We start from the raw sequence: 23,756 nt of genomic DNA, 5'->3' as shown, positions 1-23,756 counted from the left end.
ATTATACAGTAGAACCGTGATTTCATGTATGAACATTTTACTTGGAAAATTAAACTTAACGGTGATGGTAGTGCCTTTAGAAATCCAGGCAAAGCTGCAGGTGCAAGAGGGATTCTTCAAGTTCAAAACTCTCTTTGTTTCATTGGTTTTAAATGATGGACAAAGAATCCAACAATTATATATATAAAATCAAAACTGAAGGGTGAAGGCTATTAGTTTTTTTTTTTTTTTTTTTGAAGATGAAGGCTATTAGTTTATACCTTATTTGACCCAACATTGATATTCTATTACCTTTTGATGGTTGATAGGTTCACACAATCTATTGGACTTGTAAAATAGCATCTCACTTGACTAAATCTTTGGCTCTGGTTACTGAATTTGTTTGGCTTAATTTAAAGATAGCTGTATTTTCAAGCGAATTTTACTTATAAAGTTAAGGATTTGAAAATTATAATTGTCACTCAATCCGAATATAAAGATACGGGTATTAGAAAATACCGTCAAATTGCACTTCAAAAATTAGAAACTCAACAAATAAAAACGAGAAAAGAGAGGGAAATTAAGTGTAATATCCTAAAATTTTAATTTCAAAATTTAAATTAAATGAAAATATCTATAATATAACTCTATGTGGCAAGCGTCTTAGGTGGCGTTAAATGTTTTAAATAAAGTCAAAATACTATCTTTAGTATTAATAATATCCAATGGCATAAATTTACACTAATATTTAAAGTTTGAGGAAGCAAATTATGAAATGTTACTTTCTTTAACGTCTAATGAAATGTTCGTAAAATAACCGGCAACTAATATGCAACTGATAGCTATTAAAATAATTAATTTTACTACATATAACGTGTATATTAATCTAAATGGATTTTTTAAAAAATAAATAGATTAATTATAAATAATTATAATAGATTAATCTAAATGTATCTAAATGGATTATTATTATAATAATAATAATCACATAGTTGAAAAGGAGTCCCAACAACAATAACAATAATTCATTGAAAAGATAATGGTATTTTGGATATAAATTTAAAACAAGATAATCGAAATTAGTTGCATTATTGCTTATGTAGGGCCATGAAATTAATATTAATCTGCTTTCCTGAAAGACAATAAATTTTAAAAAAGGAAATCTAGAAATAATTTGTCACATCCTCTGCAATATGAAGTTATTAATTTGGTAATTAAGTTGGGCCAAGGCCTTAATTATGAACCTAACACCATGGGATGAGGAAATTGAAAGGATATGAAGGAAATGAGGAAATATACTTTTTGTTCTCTCATCTTGTTTGGATAAGGGCCAGAGATGTGGAGTAAAAAGATAGAATAGAAATTAAAATTACTGTAACATCTTTCATTACTTTAATAAAAATAATTTCAATTTGGAAAAAATAGTCAGGCTCATAAACGCGAAGCGTACTCAATAAAAATTTTCACAATTTACAATAATCGAATACTCAACTTTTTTATTACAAGACTTGAATCATTTTTACTCAAATTAATTTCTATTGGTAATTGAAATTCTTATTTTTCTTTTCATTCTTTTCATTTTGTGGAGAAATCATTTTGTGTGGAAGAGAATTTTTCCTCCATAGTCCCTAATTTGCGAAACAGGAGACACTTTTTTCAAAGTAATTTCTTTCCCTTGTCTTTTCATCTCCTTTTCTGTCCTTTCTTCCCAAACAATCCCAAAAGCTATGTTTTGGGAGGAAAGAAAAGGGAAGAGTGCGGAAGTTGGATGAAAAAAAAAAAAAAATAGAAGAAAAAGATGGGGAAAGACGTGAGAAAAAAAAAAAAAAAAAACATTTCTTTCGAAAGAGATGAAACAGTAGGGGAAAGGAAAATGTGATTTTTTTTTTTTTTGAGATGTTACAAAAAATTTAGAAAAAAAAAAGATTTTAAAATGAAATTACACTTAGCGCCTTATATATACCTATATGACAAATAATACTTTAGGGAGTAAAAAGTAACTTTAAAGAGAAATTGGATTGAAGTTTTTCCTTTCTAGGCTTTCTACTAGTGTTATTATATTTAGACATTGACCAAATTTCAAAATCAGGTAGATGGAGAATTGATTTAAGTGGCGGTTCATAATTGAAGAATCAGTTATCAAAGTATTAATAATATATTCATTAAATATTACTAATTTAAGATAATTATAAATAATCTGCAAGTCTAATTATTGGAGCTTCATAAATATGATTTAACATACAACTAAAAGCATTAAAATAATAATACAACCTAAATTGATTTTAAAATATTCCTTTAACCCTAAAATATACTAAATTTAGATCTTGTGAATTTTTATAAATCGATCGGTTCATTCACGGTTCAATTGGTTCGCTTTAGTTATATCTTTTAACAATGTTTCAAAAAAAAAAAATCAAATTGATTTTTGAATTCAGTTTCTGAACGACTCGTCGATCTGGATAGAATTTAATAAAATTGCCTTTTATTCTGATTTAGAGAGATATTTTTGGCTGGTTTTAGAGTTGTCCGTAGAGTTGTCAACATCACAGTGATTGGAGGGTTACGACAAATTTTATACTACTTCTGTTTTATAATAGTTATAATAAATTATTGAGTAAATTGATTATATTATCTTTAATTTAATATTAATTTTTTAAAAAAATTATTAAATTGAAATAATTATTATTGGTCATATCAAAAACTAAATATGAAAAAAAATATATTTATTACACCTTGAGATTATAAATGTAACAAGTATTTTAAAATAAACTATTTTCTCAAATATAATAAGTATCATATAACAGATGTAGTAATAATAGTACGACAAATTGCCTCTCATTAATCATAAATTTTCCAATTTCATTCAAAAATTTAAATATGATATCAATTCCTTATTATTTTTTTGTTATTGTTTTAAAATGTGTAAAATTGTGAATTTTTTACCAACTGTATATAATAAATATTCTTTTTTTTTTTTTTTAGATTCCAAATTTGAAACTCTTGATCTTATAATAAATAAAGTTAATAGATAAAGTTCGCCTAAAAATTGAATTTATGTTGTTTGATGAAACCACCTGTTGGTTGTCCAAATTATGTGAGAATCAGACTATCATATTGTAACTAGCTTTTTGTTGAAAATCTAAGTATATATATAAACAAATTGAATTAATATTTATTGACAAATAGTTGTTCCTTGACTTGCGGTAATTTCAGATCCTTAATTGACTTTGAAATGTGATTAAGGTAAATCCCACCCTAATTATTAGGGAAGTTAATAGTAATCTAGATATCCTGAGTTGACTTTTAGATTTAACTACATTAGGTTTGGGATTTCACGGATTTGATTCCTGACATGTGATTGCATTCAATTAGAACTGACAAGACATGTGAGATAATAGTATTTGTTGAAACATCAAACATGTTATAATTGGCTTAGTGGCAGTGGAAAATATATATCTTAGTATTCTCTTGTGTTCGAAAATAACTTCTTAAAGAAGTTTTTAACATTTTGAATGGTATAAATACTAAATGTTTTTTTTATAGTTTTCGGTAATATAATGTTTAAACTAATTTGTAGAGGTTAATGCAGCGTTTTATAAAAAGTTAAAAGTTAACTCATATAACGTTTAACTTTTAGCATTTTATAAAACGCTAGTAAAACAGCTAAACACTCGTAAAACAACTAACAGCTATCAAAACAATTAATTTTACCGAAAAGACCCTAAATATTTTCATATGTTTTTGAATATAAAATTAATCACGTTTTAAAATTTGTGACTGTCACTCACCATAAGTGTTTTTCTATGGATCCAGCGCTTCAGATTACAGAGACTGTCTCTTGTACTCTAATTATGGAAGCAGCGACTCAAATCAGATAAAGAAAACAAACTGAAACAGTCCAAAAAATTTTCAAAAAGAGGATTTTGCAGAAGACAATGATCGAACTATATAGTTAAGGAAGAGAAATTGAGCAACCAACAGAGACTTTTCAAGCATATCCATTTATTATTCGGATGTACATAAAGTCCCACCAACGAGGCTTAAGAGATGTGATGTTGAAAATGAAAGTTTTTATGGCTGAAAATACCATTTCTGAATTATACCAAAGAGGGGATTCTCTTGATAAGAGTCGTATGAATTGATTGTTACATATCGATAGCAAAACCATAATGTAAAGACAAGTCGGAAATGGACAATACTTTATTTATAAGTACCGTGATGAGGGTTTCAAAATCTTCAATTTTAATTTCAAAATCACCGTATTCTAGTTATAAAAGGGTTAAATTAAAACCGAACGACTTTTAGCTACTTTAATCTAAAGCCTTAATCTAATATAGCGGATTAAAAAAAGGTCTCTATCAATAATAATTTATAGTGTATTTTTCATTTTCAAGAAAGACACGTAAATTATCATTTGCATTAATTATCATTATATTAGATTTCATGATTCTCAAGCATATTTTCCTTGTGTCTCTATTTGGTATGTTTACGGCTAATGAAGAAAGTCAATCACAAACTATTAGCATATAAATTTTAAATTTATTATAAGTTAGTTTAGTTGTTAACTAGGGCTGAGCATTCGATTTAATCGAACCGGACTAAATAGATATCATATCAACTGAAATCGCACTGAACACTGTGATACCAAATTAATGACAAAAAATAAGGAAATAGTGGCAATTTTTTGATGGTAATTTCTTTTTTTCTTGTAGTACTAATCCAATCGGTTTGGATTTCTATTTTCGCATAAAAATCAATTTGATTAGCTAGACAAATGACGGAGCTGAAAATTGAAAATCATTCGATTATCCTACATAAACGGATCGATATCCGATATTTAAGAAACCTCATCGAACTAAATTGAAATGAGTCGGTTCAGACTAAATGCTGCTCACCCCTTGTTTTAATTAATTTATATTTAGCTGGCTACTTTGCACATGCAAAAAGAGTTTATGTAACTAATTTTCCCCATTTTACATTTTTCTAAATTAATGATACGATATTATTTCTCAGTTCACTGATGTTTTCAATTCCCGCTTTCATCTAGATATCCTGTCTCATCGAGACCAATTCAAGTTTAATTTTAAGGACAAAACCAAGTTAAACATAAGGAGGAGATTTCAAATTTCAAATGTCAATCTGGATGTTCAAATCCAGTTGCAAGAGTCTTATGAATTACGCATTGTTCAAATAACAAATCTATAAAGAGTATATAAGCGTAGAAATTAACCTTTCAGTATTAATTGATCCAAGCTAAAATATCTACATTATTTAATTTTATCTTTATAGATTTAACTTCTTACTTAATCATTCAACTTTATCCTTTCAATTCAAATTTGTCAAATTTATAATACAAAGAACACCTAAAAATGCCATCAATTCAAAGCATACAAATTTTCTTAAATTAGTCCCTCCATTCCACCTGTCCCGAAATATAGTTCACTTGCTTTTTTTATATTATTATTAATTTTTAAATTGTTTATAATACAGTTAATGAGTTTTACTATTGCAACTTCTTTATTAAATGAACTCCAACTACTACCATATATCTAACTATATTATTCAGCATTTAATAAGTATTGTTTGCGAGTCCAATAAATACCTATATATATATATATATATATATATCATCTATTAACGAGGTAGCACATTCTATATAAAACCCACAAAAGAATTACATTTTTGTTATTGTTACAAAACAAAAAATGTTTCTATTTGGAAGATTTCTATTTGTTCTTCTAGCAGTGGCTATTAATTCTATCACATTAAATAATGCTGCTACTATAACTTTGCCTAACAATGAAAAGATTCCAGCAGTTTTTGTGTTTGGAGATTCAATAGTAGATACAGGCAACAACAACTATATCAAAACGACTGCTAAGTGCAACTTCCCACCTTATGGGAGAGACTTCATGGGAGGAAAACCAACTGGAAGGTTTAGCAATGGCAGGGTTCCTTCTGACTTTATAGGTATTCTTTTGCTCGTCTCCAAGTTTGGAACTAGGTTTCGCAGTGTTTGTTACCTTACTATAATTAATGCAATTTCCTGATGTTTTGCTTTCAAAAAATCATATGATTAAATCAATGAAATGGAATGAAATTTTTCAAATTTATTTTTCTTCTTGAATTTTTATTTTATCACTAATGAAATGTAATCAAATAAAATTTATCAGAATACTAAATTAAGAATTTATTTCGTTATATTTTAAATGCGCATTTGATTAATGTTTGTTTATCAAAATATTACACTTAAATTTTTATTTTTATTTTGATACTTATTTATCATTGTATTTTAATTTGTATGGTAAAACAAAATTTTATAGAAATAAAAATGCCAAAAAAAAAAAAAAAAAGACTAAAAACAAAAGGTTTCAACACTAATTTATGAAACAAAGAACGTTTAAGTTTTAAGTTTTAAGTTTTAAGTTTTAAGTTATAATAATAATAATTAACTTAATTAATTAAGTTCTAAAACATAAATTTTTTTATTAATGACCAGCTGAAGCATTTGGGGTAAAGAAGCTCTTGCCAGCTTATCTCGATCCAAACCTAAAGCTTGAAGACCTTCTCACCGGAGTTGTCTTCGCCTCAGGCGGCAATGGCTACGATCCTATCACAAACAAATTACCAGTAATTAATGGCTTCCCTGATCTTCTTGATTCTTTGCATCCTTGTTTCCATTTTCCTGTTATATGACCAAAACTATAAGTTTCCATAATTAAACCTGGAATTCCAATTTTCTTGATTTTATTATCTGCAGCCTGCATTTTCTTTATCTGATCAAGTAGAGCAGTTCAAAGAATACACAAGAAAGATTAAATCAGCAGTTGGAGAAGAAAAAACTGCAACTATAATATCCAAAAGCGTTTTCTTAATCTGTACAGGAACCAACGATATTCTGAATACTTATTATTCTACTCCTTTAAGGCAATTACACTATGATATTAATTCATATACAGATTTCTTGGTTCGCTCAGCTTCAAGCTTTTTCCAGGTATGTTGAACATTTCTATGGTTGAAAATCTTCAAGCTTTGAAATACATTCTTTGCTGGTTTGCATGAATAGAGTAATATTATCTTTTAGCGAAAAAATAAAATTAAAAAAAAATTTAGGATCTAACAGCTAAGCTAAGTTACGTCCTTCTCACGACAGCAAAGAAAAAGTAATACTACGATTAAGGCGTGTTGATCGGGTCGTAAGTAAATTTTATTTCCGGAGTCACGAGAACACAAATTCGATTTTAGGAAACACAAGACAAAAAACCTTTATATTTTATATTTTGAATGATGTTATATCTCCTGGTTATATATATATATATATATATATATATATATATATATATATATATATATATATATATATATATATAAAACTATTAGATACATTCTGACCTAATTTATTTTCGTAACATGTCATATATCATTAGCGTAGAGTTGAAAATATATTTTAAAATATTTTTTCAGCATTGAATTGAAAAGAAATTTTGGTATAACAGTAAAATAGTAAAATCACATGTATATTCAAGTAAAATCTTTTTTCGTATCTTAATGTTGAAGCGAAAAATGATATTCAAATAAAAATCATTCTTTCTAACAATAATGGTTTAAAGTTTTGAATCTAGAATTCCGGATTTTATGTCCATTTTTCTGATTCAACTAACTATTGGTTTTAAACCATAGACTTAAATATGATTTGAATTATATAATAAGGTCTGTAATTTTAATTTATTATTTTCTTCATATTTTAAATTGAATTTAGGTAATAAAACACCCTAGCTAGTGCTAATTGAAAATTTGTCTTGCTCAATTCGGATTTTTACCAAACTTCAATTGCATGAGCCTTTCATGAATTCTCCCAATTAGAAATGGACTGGGAGGGAATATTTATTGCACAAGTAGAAGTAGCATCATGCATTTATGATTTATTAAAACTAAAGTGTGGAAATATATCACTACACTGTTGCCTCTCAGCGTCACTTCTCTGTCGTTTTGTTCTTACTACTTTAACGTAATACCAGAATATTACCCAAGTAGGGACATTATTGCTTTCTTGCAATAATATCGCACATGATATCTTATGTTGATCCAATCAAATAAAATATTCACATTAAAATTTTTTAAAAACAAATGTACATTATACATAATACATAATATGATATAAAAAAACAATTATATCCTTAATAGTATTTTACGTTTTAATCACTATTTAAATTTTACCAAATACCATCATTTATTAGTTAACCTTCATCGGCTAAACCAAACAGCCCTAAATACTGTTAATTGTCAAGAATGATTTTTTTTTTTTTTACAATAAATTTTTCTTTTTAAGCATTGAGGAGGAAACTCGAACTTAAAATTATTGTCAAGTCATCTATGTACTTCCTGGCTAGAATACGTTTACAATGTCTGTTTTTTAATGATTGACTGAAAATTCTGAATATGTAATGAGGGAAAGAAATTGACAGGAGCTTTATGGACTTGGCGTAAGAAGAATTGGTATATTGGGCGTACCAGCAGCAGGGTGTGTGCCATCACAGAGAACCGTACGTGGAGGCATAGAAAGAAAGTGTGCAGATTTTGCAAACCAAGCAGCTATTCTCTTCAATTCCAAGCTCTCTTCTGCTATTTATTCCCTCAACACAACACTTTCTGATGCAAATCTTATCTATCTTGACATCTACTATCCACTGCTTTCCCTCATTCAAAATCCTGCTAAATATGGTAATTTAATCAAAATCCTTCTATAACCCTATAAATCAAACTAAAGGTTTGCTAGTAAAATTAACTATTTTAATAACGTTTAACTGTTTGAGTAGTTAGTAAGTAAGCGCTTGAATAACTTTTCATAAAACGCTAAAAGCTAAATGTTACAGGGGTTAACATTTTATAAAACGTTATCTTAACCTCTAAATGTTAGGTCAAACGTTATGTTACGAAAAATGTGTTCGGCAGTAGCTTCTATAAAAAAATTACCCTTGTGACGTTTAGCTTCTAGCCCTTTATAAAACTACTAAAACAGCTAACAATTAAACGATGCTAAAACATCTAACAATTATCAAAATAGCTAATTTGGCTGAACAAACTCCAAATATTATAAAAAATAGCATTTAACGTTTTGACCAGCTATTCAAAAAACTATTGCGGAACATAACCTAATAACCATGATTTACTTAATTATAACCACAAATTGCTATCTTGATACAAAAATTTCCTTTAGTATTATCACATTTACATTTCTGTTGCGAAAGCAGGTTTTGAAGTGGCAACTAAAGGATGCTGTGGCACAGGAAAAATAGAAGTGACTTACCTTTGTAATCGCTTTGATGACCCATTAACTTGCAAAGATGACACTAAGTACATATTTTGGGATAGTTATCATCCCACAGAGAAGGCTTACCAAACCCTAATCAACATGATCATTCCCAGTATAAGCAACATGTTTTGATGATTCTTATCAAATTGGTATTTAAGAGTGAAAATGTCTCATTATTATTAGTTACTTTTTATTTCTGTATTTTTGTTATGGAAGACATTAATTGAGGGAAATCTTCGATTAGATATGAGGCATGCATGAGCATTAGAGGAAATCTTCGATTTTTTAGTTCTCTCATTTGGTCTATCCGTCTCGTTTTAGTTTATAATTTTTCCGTGACTTTAATTTCGATTTTCGGTTTGATTGGAGGAAATAAATTACTTTAACCCATAAATTAAACTGAACCAAATCGATTTGACTACACTAATTCAGTTTGTAGAAAAAAGAAACTTCAATTTTCTCTATTCAATCAGAAGCCACTACGATTATTGAATATACTCTATAGGTGGAATTATAATCTACTAGAAGAGTATGCCCATATCTCACTCGGTGATTTTTTTTTTTTTTTTTTTCTTCAAATGAAAGGTGAAGTTCGGAAAGGTTTGACAAATTGAAGCTTCAACTTTTTCCAATCTTGTAGGTGTATGAGATATGAAGTTTTCTTTTCGCTTAATCTTAGGCCTCGTTTGGTTGGGGTAACTTTGCTCGGGACCTCGAAGTTTCCATGAAGTGAGAAATGTCATCTAATTTGGTTCCCACAAATTGAAGCTTCAACTTTGTCCAATCTTGTAGGTGTAGACATGAAGTTTTCTTTTTGCTTATAATTCTTTTTTTTTTTTTTTTTAGTATAATCTTAGGCCTCGTTTGGTTGGGGTGACTTTGCTCGGGACCTTGAAGTTTCGGGAAAGAGAGAAATGTCATCTTGTTTGGTTCCAAAAAATATAGAAATTTCCAGAAACTTGAAACTCTTTTTTCCTTGACCATACAAGAAGTAAGTTACCCCTCAACCCAAGAAAGTGAACTTCTTGAGCTCTAGAAATTAGAAAACTTTGCCCTTGCTTCATAAATATTTTCAATGAATTATTTCAATTGATATATTCAACTTCATGGTAGGGTATTATTGACATTCATATATAAAATTTTATTAAAACAATTTTATTTTTCAGGAAGTCAATATATCAACTAAATACAAGCACATTGTATTTCCCTGAAAGTAATTTTCTTGAAACTTTACTTCCTTGGATCGAACTTCACGAAATCCCAAAAAGTAGATGAACTTGAACCAAACGAGGCTTAGTTGTGCATAACATGGTTTTGATTCAAGCTTGGCAGTTAAATGATAAAGGCAGATAGTGGTTGGTTGGTTGGGAAAATTTGGCCCAATTCTTTCCAAAAAGTTGACAGATAAGTCACCTTTATTGCTACTCTACAGAACCGCACATGAAATTTTCACCTCATACAGCTCCTCGTTCAATTCTTTCGAAGTCATTGGATCTTTTTCCTCCTTCGAGAAGTTTCTCCCTTCATCCACTGAACTGTTGTAGGGGATTTATTGAAACCATTGAATTTGAAATATGGTAAAGTAGCTCCTGGATGGGGAACCACTCTCTTGATGGGTGTTGCAATGGCTCTATTTGCGATATTCCTATTTATTATTTTAGAAATTTATAATTCTTTTGTTTTACTAGATGGAATTTCAGAATTAGATTTATAAGAAACGCTTTGGTAGTTCAAGGAAACCATAGAAAATGAATTTGCTAATGAAGGTTACAGATTCGGTTAAGAGGAAGAAACTTATAATATCGTAGGTACTCATGATTATTTTGGGCGGTGCTCTGACCAATTGAACTACAATCCCAGAGAAATGCAATAAAATGTACAACATACATATTCTTACGATTTTATTCGAACCCTTTCTATTTTTCTATTTAAATTTTAGATTGGAATCACCAGATTAGAATAGAAACGGGAGTGGTATATTTATATCCACATTTGGATATCCACTTTAGTAATAGAAGGGACATGGATTGCTAGTCATCTTTTCGTTATTTCAAATCAAAGTGGATTGATAATAAAAAAAATCTTTCAAAGACTCCTTTTTGTTCTTTACATTACTCTTTTTCTTAAACTACCCATCATTTAATTTCAATTCATCAAAAACGTATATTGGGAGAATAGGTCTGTCCATATTTGCAAGCCAGGTTGATTTTTTTTTTTTTTTTTTTTTTTTGGAAGACTAAGTCGAATATTTTGTATGATAGAAAATTACTCTAAAAATAAAATAATAAATTAAGATTGGATGTTCTCTTCTGCTCAATAAAAAATCATGTAGAGTCATGGGTCCTACAATAAAGAATTTTGATGACCATACTAAAAGAAAAACGCAATTTAGCAATGGATTCTTTAATTGCTTAAATTTAAAAAATCCATTGCTAATATTAAATTAATTAACGGATTAGTAATACATTATTTTTCCTTCTAAATAATTTAACTCTCTAGTAGTTTTAATGTCAAGGATTAGTACTTCACCTAATGCCATAATAAATCATAAATCATAAATATAAAATAAATTAATTAATTTCTTAAAATCATAACCTTTATCTTCGGCTTATTTCGAAATAAATTAGCAATAAAAATTTTGACATTTCCTATATATAATATCCTGTATTTTAGTTTATTTAATATAATATTATTCTTGTAGTTGGTATTCAATATATATTTATATGATGATGAAGAAATATGAATTTTTCTTAATATTTCTCTTTGAAGAATTTTTTATATATAAATTCAATTCATTGCCTATAATTTTTCCAATTTTTTATATATGAATATTCAATTAACAAGTAACTACTTATAGGTATTAATTAATGTCACAGTGATAGAACTAACAGTCCACTCATCAATCTCTATCCTCATTACTTTTCAACTATTTATACCTAAAAAAAGAAAGTAATGAATTAACGCCAACGATCCTTGTCAAATGCTATGACCAAAAACAGAAAGACTGTTACAAATTAATGTAATGTTAACCATGAAAAAGTACTGTTATATATATAATTAATCATCATTTCCTTTTAAAAAAAGAATAATTAATCATCATTAAAAGAATTGTTATTTTACTATATTTCTCAAAACTGATCTACGGATGTGATGTGTTTTTTTCCTCTTTCTTTAGAGTTTTCTGAGCTTAACAGTGGAGATTACCAGTCGTTGAAGGTTTTGGCAGAAAGCTTTCATGGAGGTGGCTTTGTTGCAGAATGTGGGTAATCCCATGTTGCAAAAACATAAAATGAATAAATGATATATAATGAGAAAGGTGAATCAATCAAAACGGTTTAAATCATTTTGTGTTAAAAGTGCGTTCAACTCATTATAAACAAAATTATTAAATTAAATGAAATATTTAATTGTTTTGACTCAGTCAAAACGTTAAAAGCTAGCTCAAAAACTACCGTCGAAAGGCCACAATGATTGTTGGGTGGATCTTCATGATCTTTCACCTCCCTTAATCATATGCTATTTTAACAACATTATTTTATTTATATTTCTGTCTTGTATGCTCTTGGTTGTATTGAAAGAAAACGGTAGGTTCTTTTCATTTATGTTTTTTAGCTCCTGTTTATTAGATCAACCAATAAATAACTGACGCTATACCCACCACATTAGGGTTCCATAATGTTTTTTTTTTCTTTTCTTTTTTAAATAGAAAAACATCTATGTTGCCTTTTTTTTTTTTTTTTTAGGCTCTTCTGGGTCAAAGTGGGGTTAGTAACAATTATGAGGTTTTTGGATCAATCTATATTTACCTTTCCTTCCTAATAATGTGGGACAACTGTTTACGTATTTTCAACATCCCTTCTTTTCAAAGTGCAAAAAGCTTTTAGTGTTGTACTTATACATAATGGTAGACTATTAAAGTATGTCTTAATTTCATCAGTGGTACAGGAATTACGCCCATATTATATTGATGTACCTAAATTTTAATTTATTGTGCAAAAATGGCTTAACCAACAAAAATACTCTAACCTTTGAGTGTTGTTACATTATCACTGTAAAATGACCTTTATTTCTCCAGCGCCCCAACTAAACTTTGATATATTGTCACCCCACATACAATATATCTAAGTTTCAATGTTGGGGTGCTAGGGAACAAAGGTCACTTTAGAGTGATCCTGCAACAACACTCAAAGTTTAGGGTATTTTTATAGATTAACCTTTAAAAATATCAAAATTTTAATTTATGTTACAGTAAAATACATTTGTTTGAGCAAATCAGGGGTAGTTTAATTGATCTTCTTATCTTTCGTAGATGATATAAAGAGTGAAATGTTTCGAATTCGAGTCTTTTTCACCATGTAAGTTTTACCAATTTGGTGAATATCACCTGGATTCTTGAATAGTCCCAAATGTTTTCTACTGTAACATAAATTAAAGTTTGACATTTTTACCTAACAAATGGGGTAATTCAGGTACAACGGGTGAAATTAAGCCCCCAAAATTCCAAATAGATGCTTTGTTCCCACACCACAAACAAGCACCAGACTTGTATATATACACACACCTAATAAACTTAGTGTTGAGAAAATTTAAAAAATAAAAACTAAATCCAATTCATTTGTATTTTCTTTCATTTTATGGACAGCAGCCAAAGAGTAGAGGAATATAATACAATTACATATATATAACTAAATACAGGAAAATACTTCGACAATATAATTATATATAACTAAATACATACTTATAAAGTTGAAAGGTGAGTTTATGTATTTGGCCAATATTCTTTTAGGTTATTCGCTTTGTAATGGAAAAAAAAATACTAATATAAATTATTTTTATTTCTTTTTATTATTATTATTGTGATATTCATTTATTACACGAGAATATCACAATCAAAATAAATGAAATACATAAGCATCTCACTAGTACAAAGTCCAGAGACTGATCTTTGGAGGCAAGGCCATGCATGCTCCAGCTCATGCAATGAAGCTATTAAATGAGCGTTTATGATGTAGAAATCCCAACTTCTAGACACAAACACGTGTTGTAAACATAAATTAATTACTCATTTATCGCAACTCCCAACATATATCTAACAACTAGAAAATAATTATTCTGGGTTCCAATAATAAATACATAAAATCTCCTATATAATAATCATAATAGTATCAAAATCTCTGTAACAAAAACAAACACATAAAGCTGAGACATAGAATATGAAGTTTCTTTATTACAATTCAGCTTCTTTTATCTTTTTTTTCTATGTTGTAATAATATTATTTCCAATTTGTGCCTTAAACATTTCATCAACTAATAATTATATGCATGAAAAGCTTCCAGCTGTTATTGTGTTTGGAGATTCAATAGTGGATCCAGGTAATAATAACTATGTTAAAACAATTATTAAGTGTAACTTCCCACCTTATGGGAGAGACTTCATTGGAAGAAAGCCAACAGGAAGGTTTAGCAATGGATTCATTCCTTCAGATATTGCAGGTATTTACTTTATGCTAGCTAATAGGGATAATTATCAAATTAGTATAAAACTTTTCTAATATTCTATTTTTCTTTTTATTTATAAATTTTTTACAAATTGAGTATATTTCATCAATAATTTTTTACCCTATATGCTAGGGGAAGCAAACGTTTAACTCTAACTGAAAAATCAAATTAAACTAACGGTATTCGATTGTATTCGGTTTCAATCGTCATGGAAATCATTTTTGTTTAGTTGGTTAAATTGAAATTTGATTTTCCAATTTAAATTGAATTATCTTCACAAAAAACTGAATAAATCAGGACAACCGAATTCTAAATTTTCGCTTGTAGAACATCTTTTAAAACTAGAAAACTAAACAAGAATTGATGTTATTTTTATTAGTTCAGTTTAATTTTGAAACTAAATCATTTTATGTTCAAATATAAAGAAACATATAAAGAATTTAGATTTTCATTTGACAAAAAAAAATGAGATATAAAAAAGGGCAAGGGAGATGAAAGAAATGAATTTTGATATAATATATCATTTATTGAGTAAAATTATTTATTTATATTTTCCGACAAAAAGAAATTGATCAAGTGCATGTAATTGACAAAAATAAAATTTAGACATCAACATAGAAAAATTAGCAAAATTTACATCACCTACCTGCCTGTCTTCATAAACACATACAATGACATATACTTCTTAGAACATGTACAATACAATTATGGATAGTTTTAATTTATTTACCACGTCTCAAAAATTTAAAAGTTAAAAATAAAAACTTACCTTCTTCGACGCTATTTTCTATTTAGTCTGTGGATTTGATGTGTAAAAAAAAAAAGAGACATTATTCATCACTTTCTCTATTTTTAGAGGATCTGTTAGACAACATGACTCTAGCTTTTTATTTTTTTCCTATTTATTCATTTTTTTATTTTTTATTTTTCTTAATGTCTTCTCTTTTATTCGCGTTCAAATTTCTTCTTGCGTTGAACTTGATTTTTTCTTTGTGTATTGGAAAGCCATTTTTAAAATCTAACATCTACAAATATACTTTTAGTCGCATCACCATCTACAACTTCTATTTGTTAAGACACATAAGCCACAGTTCTTAGTTGCATTAGAAATGCTCTCTATTATTCATGCATATTTTATACGTCGATTCCATTTTTCTTTCTATAATGTTCTCAAAAGCATTTTTCATATTAAATAGGAAAAATGAAAAATATAAAGGATAAATTTGACAAAAAAAATTTACCATATGTCTATAATTGTTCATTAAATCACTTTTATATTTTTAACTTCATCCATAGAAGTTGTTTAGAAAAACTAATAATATGGCATAACGATGGGCTGATACGACAACACGAGTGAGCAGTCGTTGGTGAGGACAAAAAAATAAAAATTGAACCAAACCCGGTAACCCACGATTTCTATTACTTCGAAATAGAGAAAAATTCTAAATATTATTCTAAAAAAATCAATTATAACTAAACAAATCATTCAGTTAATTCAATTACAACCAAATACCAAACCAAAATATTCCATTTCAGTTTAATTAATATTTTAATTAGAGATATTGAAAATTTTCTATTAATAAAAAATGAAAATTCGGCTCAATTAAATTAAAAGGAAGTGTCATATCTCTAACTCGTGCGTGCATTGTGTTTTTTCTATTTAGAAAAATTAAATTTCAAAAATTAGTTAAATTTTTGAAAAGCTAATTTCATATAAATCATTTAACTTAATATTTTTATTAATATATGATGGATTATGCATTTGTAGCTCAAATATTAGGTATAAAGAAGCTGGTTCCAGCTTATCTTGATCCAAATGTGCAGCCTGAAGACCTTCTTACTGGAGTGAGCTTTGCTTCAGGTGGTTCTGGTTATGATCCTCAAACATCCAAAATAGCTGTAAGTACGAATAATTTTCACCCGCGATCTCTCCGATTAGCACTGAGCTCAAAGTACTAATTAATTAATCTTATATACTTATTATCCTTTATTTGAGCTTTTTTCTTTTTTTAATTTCTAATTTCAATTAATTTTCTTAATTTTTCACCAGTCTGTACTTTCATTATCGGATCAATTAGACCTATTTCGAGGTTACTTATCAAAACTAAAATCAATCGTGGGAGAAGAAGGAACATCAACAATTCTATCCAAAGGCTTATTCATAGTTTGCATAGGAAGCGATGATATTGCCAATACCTATTTTGCTCTTCCATTTAGAAGATATCAATATGATATTAATTCCTATACTGATTTAATGGTGAGCTCTGCTTCAACTTTTTACAAGGTATGTTCACATTACTTGATCGGTAAATTCTAATTAGCCACATATTCACAAATTATATCTTGATTTTTAGAACTCGCTATAATGTTAATCTTTAATCTGTAAAGACCGATTTTATGAAAATTTATCGAATATAGATATAGCATCAAATAAATGGTGTGTTCTGTCTCTATTTCATGTATATATTTTCGCAATAAAAATGGTGAGCATTCAACTCAACATATCAAAATTTTTAAAGATAAAACCGAACGAACCCATTAGTATGGCACGGAAAAAAATGTTGGCTTTTTTCTATTAAAATCTAAATATGTTAAAATCAAACCGGTTCAATTAGTCGGTTTAACTGAGCCGTGATTAACTTAGTTTTAATACTTTAACAGGAACTTTATGAAGTTGGAGCAAGGAGAATTGGAGTCCTTAATTTACCACCAATTGGGTGCGTGCCATCACAGAGAACTCTAGGTGGAGGAATAGTGAGAGAGTGTTCAGAGTCTGCCAATGAAGCAGCAAAGCTCTTCAATTCCAAGATCTCTTCTGCAATTGATTCTCTCAACACAGAGCTTCCAGATGTTAGACTTGTCAATATTGACATCTACAATCCACTTCTTTCCATTATCAAGAACCCTTCTCAATATGGTACTCATTCTTTTATATTGTCATATTTAAAATTCGAGTTCTTTTTTTTATTTATTGGAAGGCTCGATTAGCTGAAATAATATTGTGGCTACACAACAGAGATAGCCCTCTTCTAAATCCACCAAATTGACGGAGCCAGGAATTAAGTTTAGAGGGGAAAAAATTGAAGGGGCTAAAAAAATTTTCAAGAATTAAGAAGGGAAAATTGAAAATTTTTATTATTTTAGAGGGCAAAATAAAAAATTTTAATATTTTATGGGTGATTTAAAAAAAAAATTGTTGGGGGAGGCAGAGGCCACCCCTAGACCCCTAGCTCCGTCATTGCTTTCAACTTCTTACATAAGTGAGAAGACCAACCAGACCACATCTAATTGGCAAAACCCAAATTCTTTACAAGAACTAAAAATGGCAATTTTGATGTGCAAAATAGGGTTCGAAGAGGCAACAAAAGGTTGCTGTGGAACAGGAAATATAGAGGTCAGCATACTGTGTAATCCTTTGGAAGACAAACATACATGTGAAGATGCTTCGAAGTACATATTTTGGGACAGTTACCATCCCTCGGAGAAAACTTACCAAATCCTTACTCCTATGATACTCAATGAGTGTCTGTACAAATTCTTCTAGGCTTCTTAGCTTTCTTTATCTTATACTAGTATATAAGAGAAGGGTGCATAAAAATTATTATGTCCTGCCATTTTTTTCTGAACGATTTTAGTTTTAAGGATCTGGTTCCACTTGCTGTTTCTTATTGTTTTTGTCATCACTGCGTGTATTTCATACTTGTGAGTTATAAAACGATTCTCGTTTACTTTGTGGCTGTCCCTTCTCATATATATCTCTATCTTTTTCAATTGCATTGCTTTCAAAAGAATTTTTATTCATTGGGAAATGGGGCCGAAAGGAGTGTTGATTTTTTTTTTTTTTCTTAGTTCTTTTAAACTTCTGGTAAGTATAATTTTTTGGCATTTTGATTTTGGTGACTGATGGGTATAGTGCAGGATAAAAATTGAAGGGATGAGGATTAGTGCCAAAGGAAAAATTGTAAAAAAAAAATTACTGGAGGATATTTTTATTTTTGTTTAAAAAATAAAATATTAATGGCTAAAATGTAAATTTTTGAATCCAAGGATTAAAAAGTTTAACCGCACTGAACCTTAAATTAAGACAAATTAGTAATTTTATAAAATAATAGGAATGTGATTCGTCTATATCTTAAGGATTAAATAATTAATTATCCAAAAATTAACTATGGGTCTATTTAGTAACATTAGCTGTTTTGATAATTGTCAGTTGTTTTAATAGAATTTAATTGTGCATTTTTCATAAAACTCTAAAAGTTAAACGTTAATGAGTTAACTTTTTAGGTTCCGTTTGCAAAATTAGCTGTTTTAGTAGCATTTGACTGTTAGCTGGTTAAGTAGTTTTTCATAAAATATTAAAAGTTAGACGTTACATGAATTAACGCTAATTTAATCTCTAAAAATTAGTTCAAACACTGTGTTACCGAACATTATAAAAAAATAGTATAACATTTTGACTTAAAAAGTTATTGTTGAACACAGGTTTATAAAACATTATTTTAATCTCTAAAAATTAATTCAAACATTATATTACTAAACAATAAAAAAAAAACAGCATTTGGTATTTTCAAAACATTAAAAACTACTTAAAAAGTTATTATTTAACATAGTTATTTCCTTTCAAATTAATCATGTATATATTGATTATTGATGTTAAAGTATAAAGATAATTTACCAAGGACAATATAAGCATTACTACAAAGAAGTTCAAACTTCCAACTCCTACGGAAGGGAACCAATTTAGCACACCACGACATTCATAATATCGACTATTGTTGAACAATGAAAGTATTTTTCACGTTGTTATTGGCGATAACAGCTTTTACACCAAAAATCAAGAAAATCTTTTTCTACTATGTATAAAGAGATATTTAAAACTGTAAGCTTAAAATTAGATTTTAAGAGTTTGGTTTTTTCACGTTTTGTAAAAAATGTGAGACGTGAAAAGTGTTTTGAATTTCCATGAACCACAATATTAGTTCAGTCCATCGAACCCTCCAAATAAAAAGAAAAAAATGATTTTTTCTTTTTTTTTCAAAAGGTAATATGACTTTTTTTTTCCAATATTAGCTTAAGGCCAAAAGAAAATAAAATTACAATTAATTAGTTAATCCTTTTTATATTAAAGTAAAAAAAAAACAAAAAAAAAAAAAAGAGATATTAGGTATGTTATTTAATGTGAGGCTGTCGCACAAGCATTGTCATCTCCAATTTAAGTGTTCACAAACCCTTTCCCGTATGCTTAGGTCCTTTCTGGTTTTTTTTTTTTTTTTTTTTTTTTTTTTTTTTTTTTTGAGAATCCGTATGATTAGAACTTTGTTGTTGTTTGTTTGTTTTGAAATGTATTTATTTATTTAATTTCTCTCCTTCCCAACTACCTGAAATTATTAAACTCAATTAAGCAGTTATTCTAGATTTGGTTTGATTTGAGTACTTTTAATAGTTTGGTTTCTTTAGATTTTGTTATTTTATGTTTAGTTAGAATATAACTTTAAACTGAACCAAACCGACCCACGAAACATTCTTTCAACCTAATACCTACCATTCCATTTACAGTTTGACCTGGTAACCTCCCACCCTTGACCCTGTACCTGCACCAGCTCAATAACTGAGCCGGGTTTGAAAACTTTGATATTTAGACACCATAAATAATACTTTAAAAAAAAAAAAAAATGCAAAGAGACAAATTTGACATAAGGAAAGGATTGAACAGAGTTAATACAAGGCAGATCTTATAGCAAAGCCACTCCTTATCATATGAAAACAAAAACACTGGAACAACTAGTATGGCAGGTAACTTCAAATACCAGTTTTTTTGAGAAGAAAACCGTTCTTTCAAACATATATAGAAATATACAAGTAACCAGTTTCAAATATATTATTCCCACAGCCACACCTAAATCTTTTGACATCTTATGCAAAACTTATCTCCTTATACTAACACAGCAGAGCTACAAAATTGCATGCTTCCTTTCCTAACTATGACAACATATAGGGATAGAAACAAACTATATACAAAAAGAGCAGGGGATACGAAAGAGATCAACGAAGCTTATTCTGAGCAACTGCTTGGCATAACTCATCCTCGTAGAATAAAACTCGGTTAGAAGCCAATGATTTGCACAGTGGCTTTGACAAAGCAGAGGGCACCATGCATCTTGGAGGAAATGCTGAATCTTGGAAGAGAACAGCAGCAATTTGCTTCATTTCAGTTACTTTGATGCGAGAAGGTGGCCGGGGACCATGCCTTGGTGCTTTTGGAGTATGTGGGCTTGGCAGGAAAGCAGCCTTCCCTTCCCCCTTGCTGCAGTGATCATTCAAACATTAAGAAAAAGGAAACAGTTAGCCAGGATAGACATCTTACAAATCAGAGAAAGACCTGATTAAAATCCTCACAATTTTTATACACACCTAACAAAAGGCCAGTGTTCAGTAGGCCGTGGTGTCATTGTTCTCAACATCTCCTGTCTAGAGCGATCCGGTGTTGTGTAATTAAAGTGAAATTGTCTTGCAAGCAAAACCTGGCCAGGAATAAGAAATTCACCCATGGTCAATTCAATCTCATATTCGGGTTCAAGTCCCACATGCAAATGCACCTCGAAGTTTAACACTTCTATTTGACACAATCTGCACATAATCACAAATGCAGGGAGTAAAAACTTACTGCTCTTCTAATCCTCCGAGATACGTGGAAAACCGGCCTCAATTGGTCATGGTGCAGGTGACACAGTATTTTAACCTCAATAACAAAAGAAAACAAGAATCAATATCTAAGATTTGAACTGTTTACTTAATTCATAGGCGCCAAAGAAATGGAAAGTAAATATTATACAAAATCTTTATTTAGAAGAACAGACAGCTCTTACAAATACAAAGTTGAAAACAATAAAAAGCACACAAACAGCTGGCATCGACAAGTCAATCTATTATATTAACTTCAGTATATAACACTTGCAGCAATATATTGATATCATCTCTACCTCAATCTTATTGAGGTTTTATTTACAACCATAAAATTTGCGATATTCTACATTCTGCTTGTTGGTAACCACTGGAATCATGTATTAAATTCTTCTTTTCCTAATTTGAACAAAAACTGAGGATCCCATATAACAAGACTGGCTTTCACACAGCAGCAAACATTGACAGAGCCTATTTCCAAAAGCATGGCCACACAACTATAGGTAGCATGATGATGTTTCAGAGCTACAGAATAAAATGTATTGAAAAACATCAACAGGTAAGGTGACTTGATGTAGAATGTTATTGGATTCATCTTGCTAGAATTTCATAAATTCATATCTTAAGAACGCTACCACTCTGAACAAAATTGCAATATTTCCACACATTAAGTTTTAATTTAACTTAGCAGCTTTCTAAATTGAAGATAATACATAAATAAATTCATAGTTTTACAGATCTAGAATTTGATTTTCATTATTACCATAGTCAAGGAAAATCAAAGAAGAAAAGTAAGCAAAAAATAAAGGGATTTGTACTACACCATTCAGAAATTAAGATCCGCATCCAACAGCAACAACAGGATAAATTAACCAACAGCATTTTCACCACAATTTCAGTATCCTTCCTTTTTGTATCGCCAATACATAAACATGTTTGCATATTACCACAATATATAGCAAGGAAGTCGGTCTAGAACTTTTTATATTGCTATGTCAAACAGAAAAATACATGCATGCACATAGAGCCACAAACAAGAAACTGAGGTCAACGAAAGTGAGTATTACCAGTAAATCCGTGGGAAGAGACTCAAGCCGAGACTCAGATTCACAATCTTCAGTTCGAGGTGTCTTTGGTGTCCTTACCAAATGAGTCTGTTTAAGTAAATTCACAGGAGATAAAAGCAATGGGCTCTTATCAATAACGTTATTTTCAATCATGAGATCATCTTCCTCTGCCTTCTTGGTGGTAAATACAGCAACCCTTTTCTTCCCAAGATCAGTACATGACTTTGTAGCCGAAGCCTTGTTATATCTAAGCTGAGCAAGCGCACCAGGTTTCAGATACCTACTGCTCGAGCTCCTTAACCGCCTTCTCTTCTTGGGGGTTTTTGAATCCCTATCCTTTGGAGACACTTTCCCCATAGTTACCCCTTTATTTCCTTTTCAATTTAACAAAATATTGTCCGCTACTTCCCCTTTTTAAATTCAATCAACAATGAACTAAAAATAACTTAATCCTCATCAATTGAGACCTGAAACACATTATTTCCAGAAAATCCTTCAATAAAAAATACAAAAACATATAAATAATCACGTATTCACAAACTGAATCGTGGAATTAAAGTATTTAAAGAAAATCTACAATCATTGTCAGAATAAAATCGAGAAACAAAGAGCTCTTGAACATCCAACTTACACGAATTAGAGATCTCAAATTTCTTTAATTAATCTACCTGCAAATATAAAAACACAGAAACATCACAAAACCCTGACAATAAATCCCTAAATAATCAAATCACATAAGCGGAATCAAATGGTGAAATAATAACCAGAATTTTTTTTGTAAAAATAGCCTTCGAGCAGTAATCAAAGAAATACAGAAATGAACTCACCGAAAATTTCAAGAAATTACAAGGAAAAACTATAGAAATTGAGAGGAGGAACACTCACCGCATAAACCTTAGAGAAAGAGCGAAAGAGAGAGAAAGTTGGGGAGAGGGAAAAATGCGGTTTCTAGGGTTTGCTCTTTATTTGAATTCTTTTTCAATGCCCGCCAAAATTTTCAACAATGTTTTGTTTGGCAGTATTTCTAAAAGAAACCGAATCACAACAAAGTAGTGTGACCTGGAGTATACGTGGCACGTTGTGGTTGGATATTGACATAATATTTTGTACAAGTTGGTGTTTTAAATATTTCATGCGTCATTATCGAGGCACGCCGTGGATTTCGCAGTCATTGGATTCTGTTTTCCTTAAAAATGATTTATTTAATTTTTTTCAAT

General features: G+C 29.4%; 3 protein-coding genes across 4 annotated transcripts; 2 read left to right on the top strand and 1 right to left on the bottom strand.

Annotated features, from left to right (window-relative positions):
- The first annotated feature begins 5,621 nt into the window (after nucleotides 1-5,621).
- LOC105647110 (GDSL esterase/lipase EXL3) lies at nucleotides 5,622-9,535 on the top strand. Its single transcript, XM_012233102.4, has 5 exons — nucleotides 5,622-5,949; nucleotides 6,479-6,609; nucleotides 6,740-6,973; nucleotides 8,445-8,700; nucleotides 9,231-9,535. Exons 1-5 carry the CDS (start codon nucleotides 5,685-5,687, stop codon nucleotides 9,422-9,424), a joined length of 1,080 nt encoding a protein of 359 aa, XP_012088492.3. The 5' UTR covers nucleotides 5,622-5,684; the 3' UTR covers nucleotides 9,425-9,535.
- A 4,932-nt stretch (nucleotides 9,536-14,467) lies between these two features.
- On the top strand, nucleotides 14,468-18,522 carry LOC149496636 (GDSL esterase/lipase EXL3-like). Its single transcript, XM_089720844.1, has 5 exons — nucleotides 14,468-14,785; nucleotides 16,560-16,690; nucleotides 16,842-17,075; nucleotides 17,453-17,708; nucleotides 18,139-18,522. Exons 1-5 carry the CDS (start codon nucleotides 14,506-14,508, stop codon nucleotides 18,333-18,335), a joined length of 1,098 nt encoding a protein of 365 aa, XP_089576970.1. The 5' UTR covers nucleotides 14,468-14,505; the 3' UTR covers nucleotides 18,336-18,522.
- A 1,984-nt stretch (nucleotides 18,523-20,506) lies between these two features.
- Nucleotides 20,507-23,544, bottom strand: FBS4 (F-box family protein). 2 transcript variants are annotated; one of them, XM_037637584.2, is made up of 6 exons: nucleotides 23,425-23,544; nucleotides 23,171-23,207; nucleotides 22,540-23,006; nucleotides 21,456-21,530; nucleotides 21,203-21,312; nucleotides 20,507-21,095 (listed from the first exon to the last, which is right to left on the bottom strand). In XM_037637584.2, exons 3-6 carry the CDS (start codon nucleotides 22,894-22,896, stop codon nucleotides 20,834-20,836), a joined length of 804 nt encoding a protein of 267 aa, XP_037493512.1. In that variant the 5' UTR covers nucleotides 22,897-23,006; nucleotides 23,171-23,207; nucleotides 23,425-23,544; the 3' UTR covers nucleotides 20,507-20,833. The 2 variants fall into 2 exon arrangements, with proteins under 2 accessions (XP_037493512.1, XP_089576152.1); XM_089720026.1 differs by having other exon boundaries at nucleotides 23,367-23,460.
- Nucleotides 23,545-23,756: the final 212 nt, after the last annotated feature.

Source organism: Jatropha curcas, chromosome 4 (genome assembly GCF_041381405.1).
Source record: "Jatropha curcas cultivar XTBG-Jc1 chromosome 4, XTBG_Jcur_1.0, whole genome shotgun sequence".
NCBI classification, from domain to species: Eukaryota; Viridiplantae; Streptophyta; class Magnoliopsida; order Malpighiales; family Euphorbiaceae; genus Jatropha; species Jatropha curcas.
This window is presented reverse-complemented; position numbering and strand designations above follow the sequence as displayed.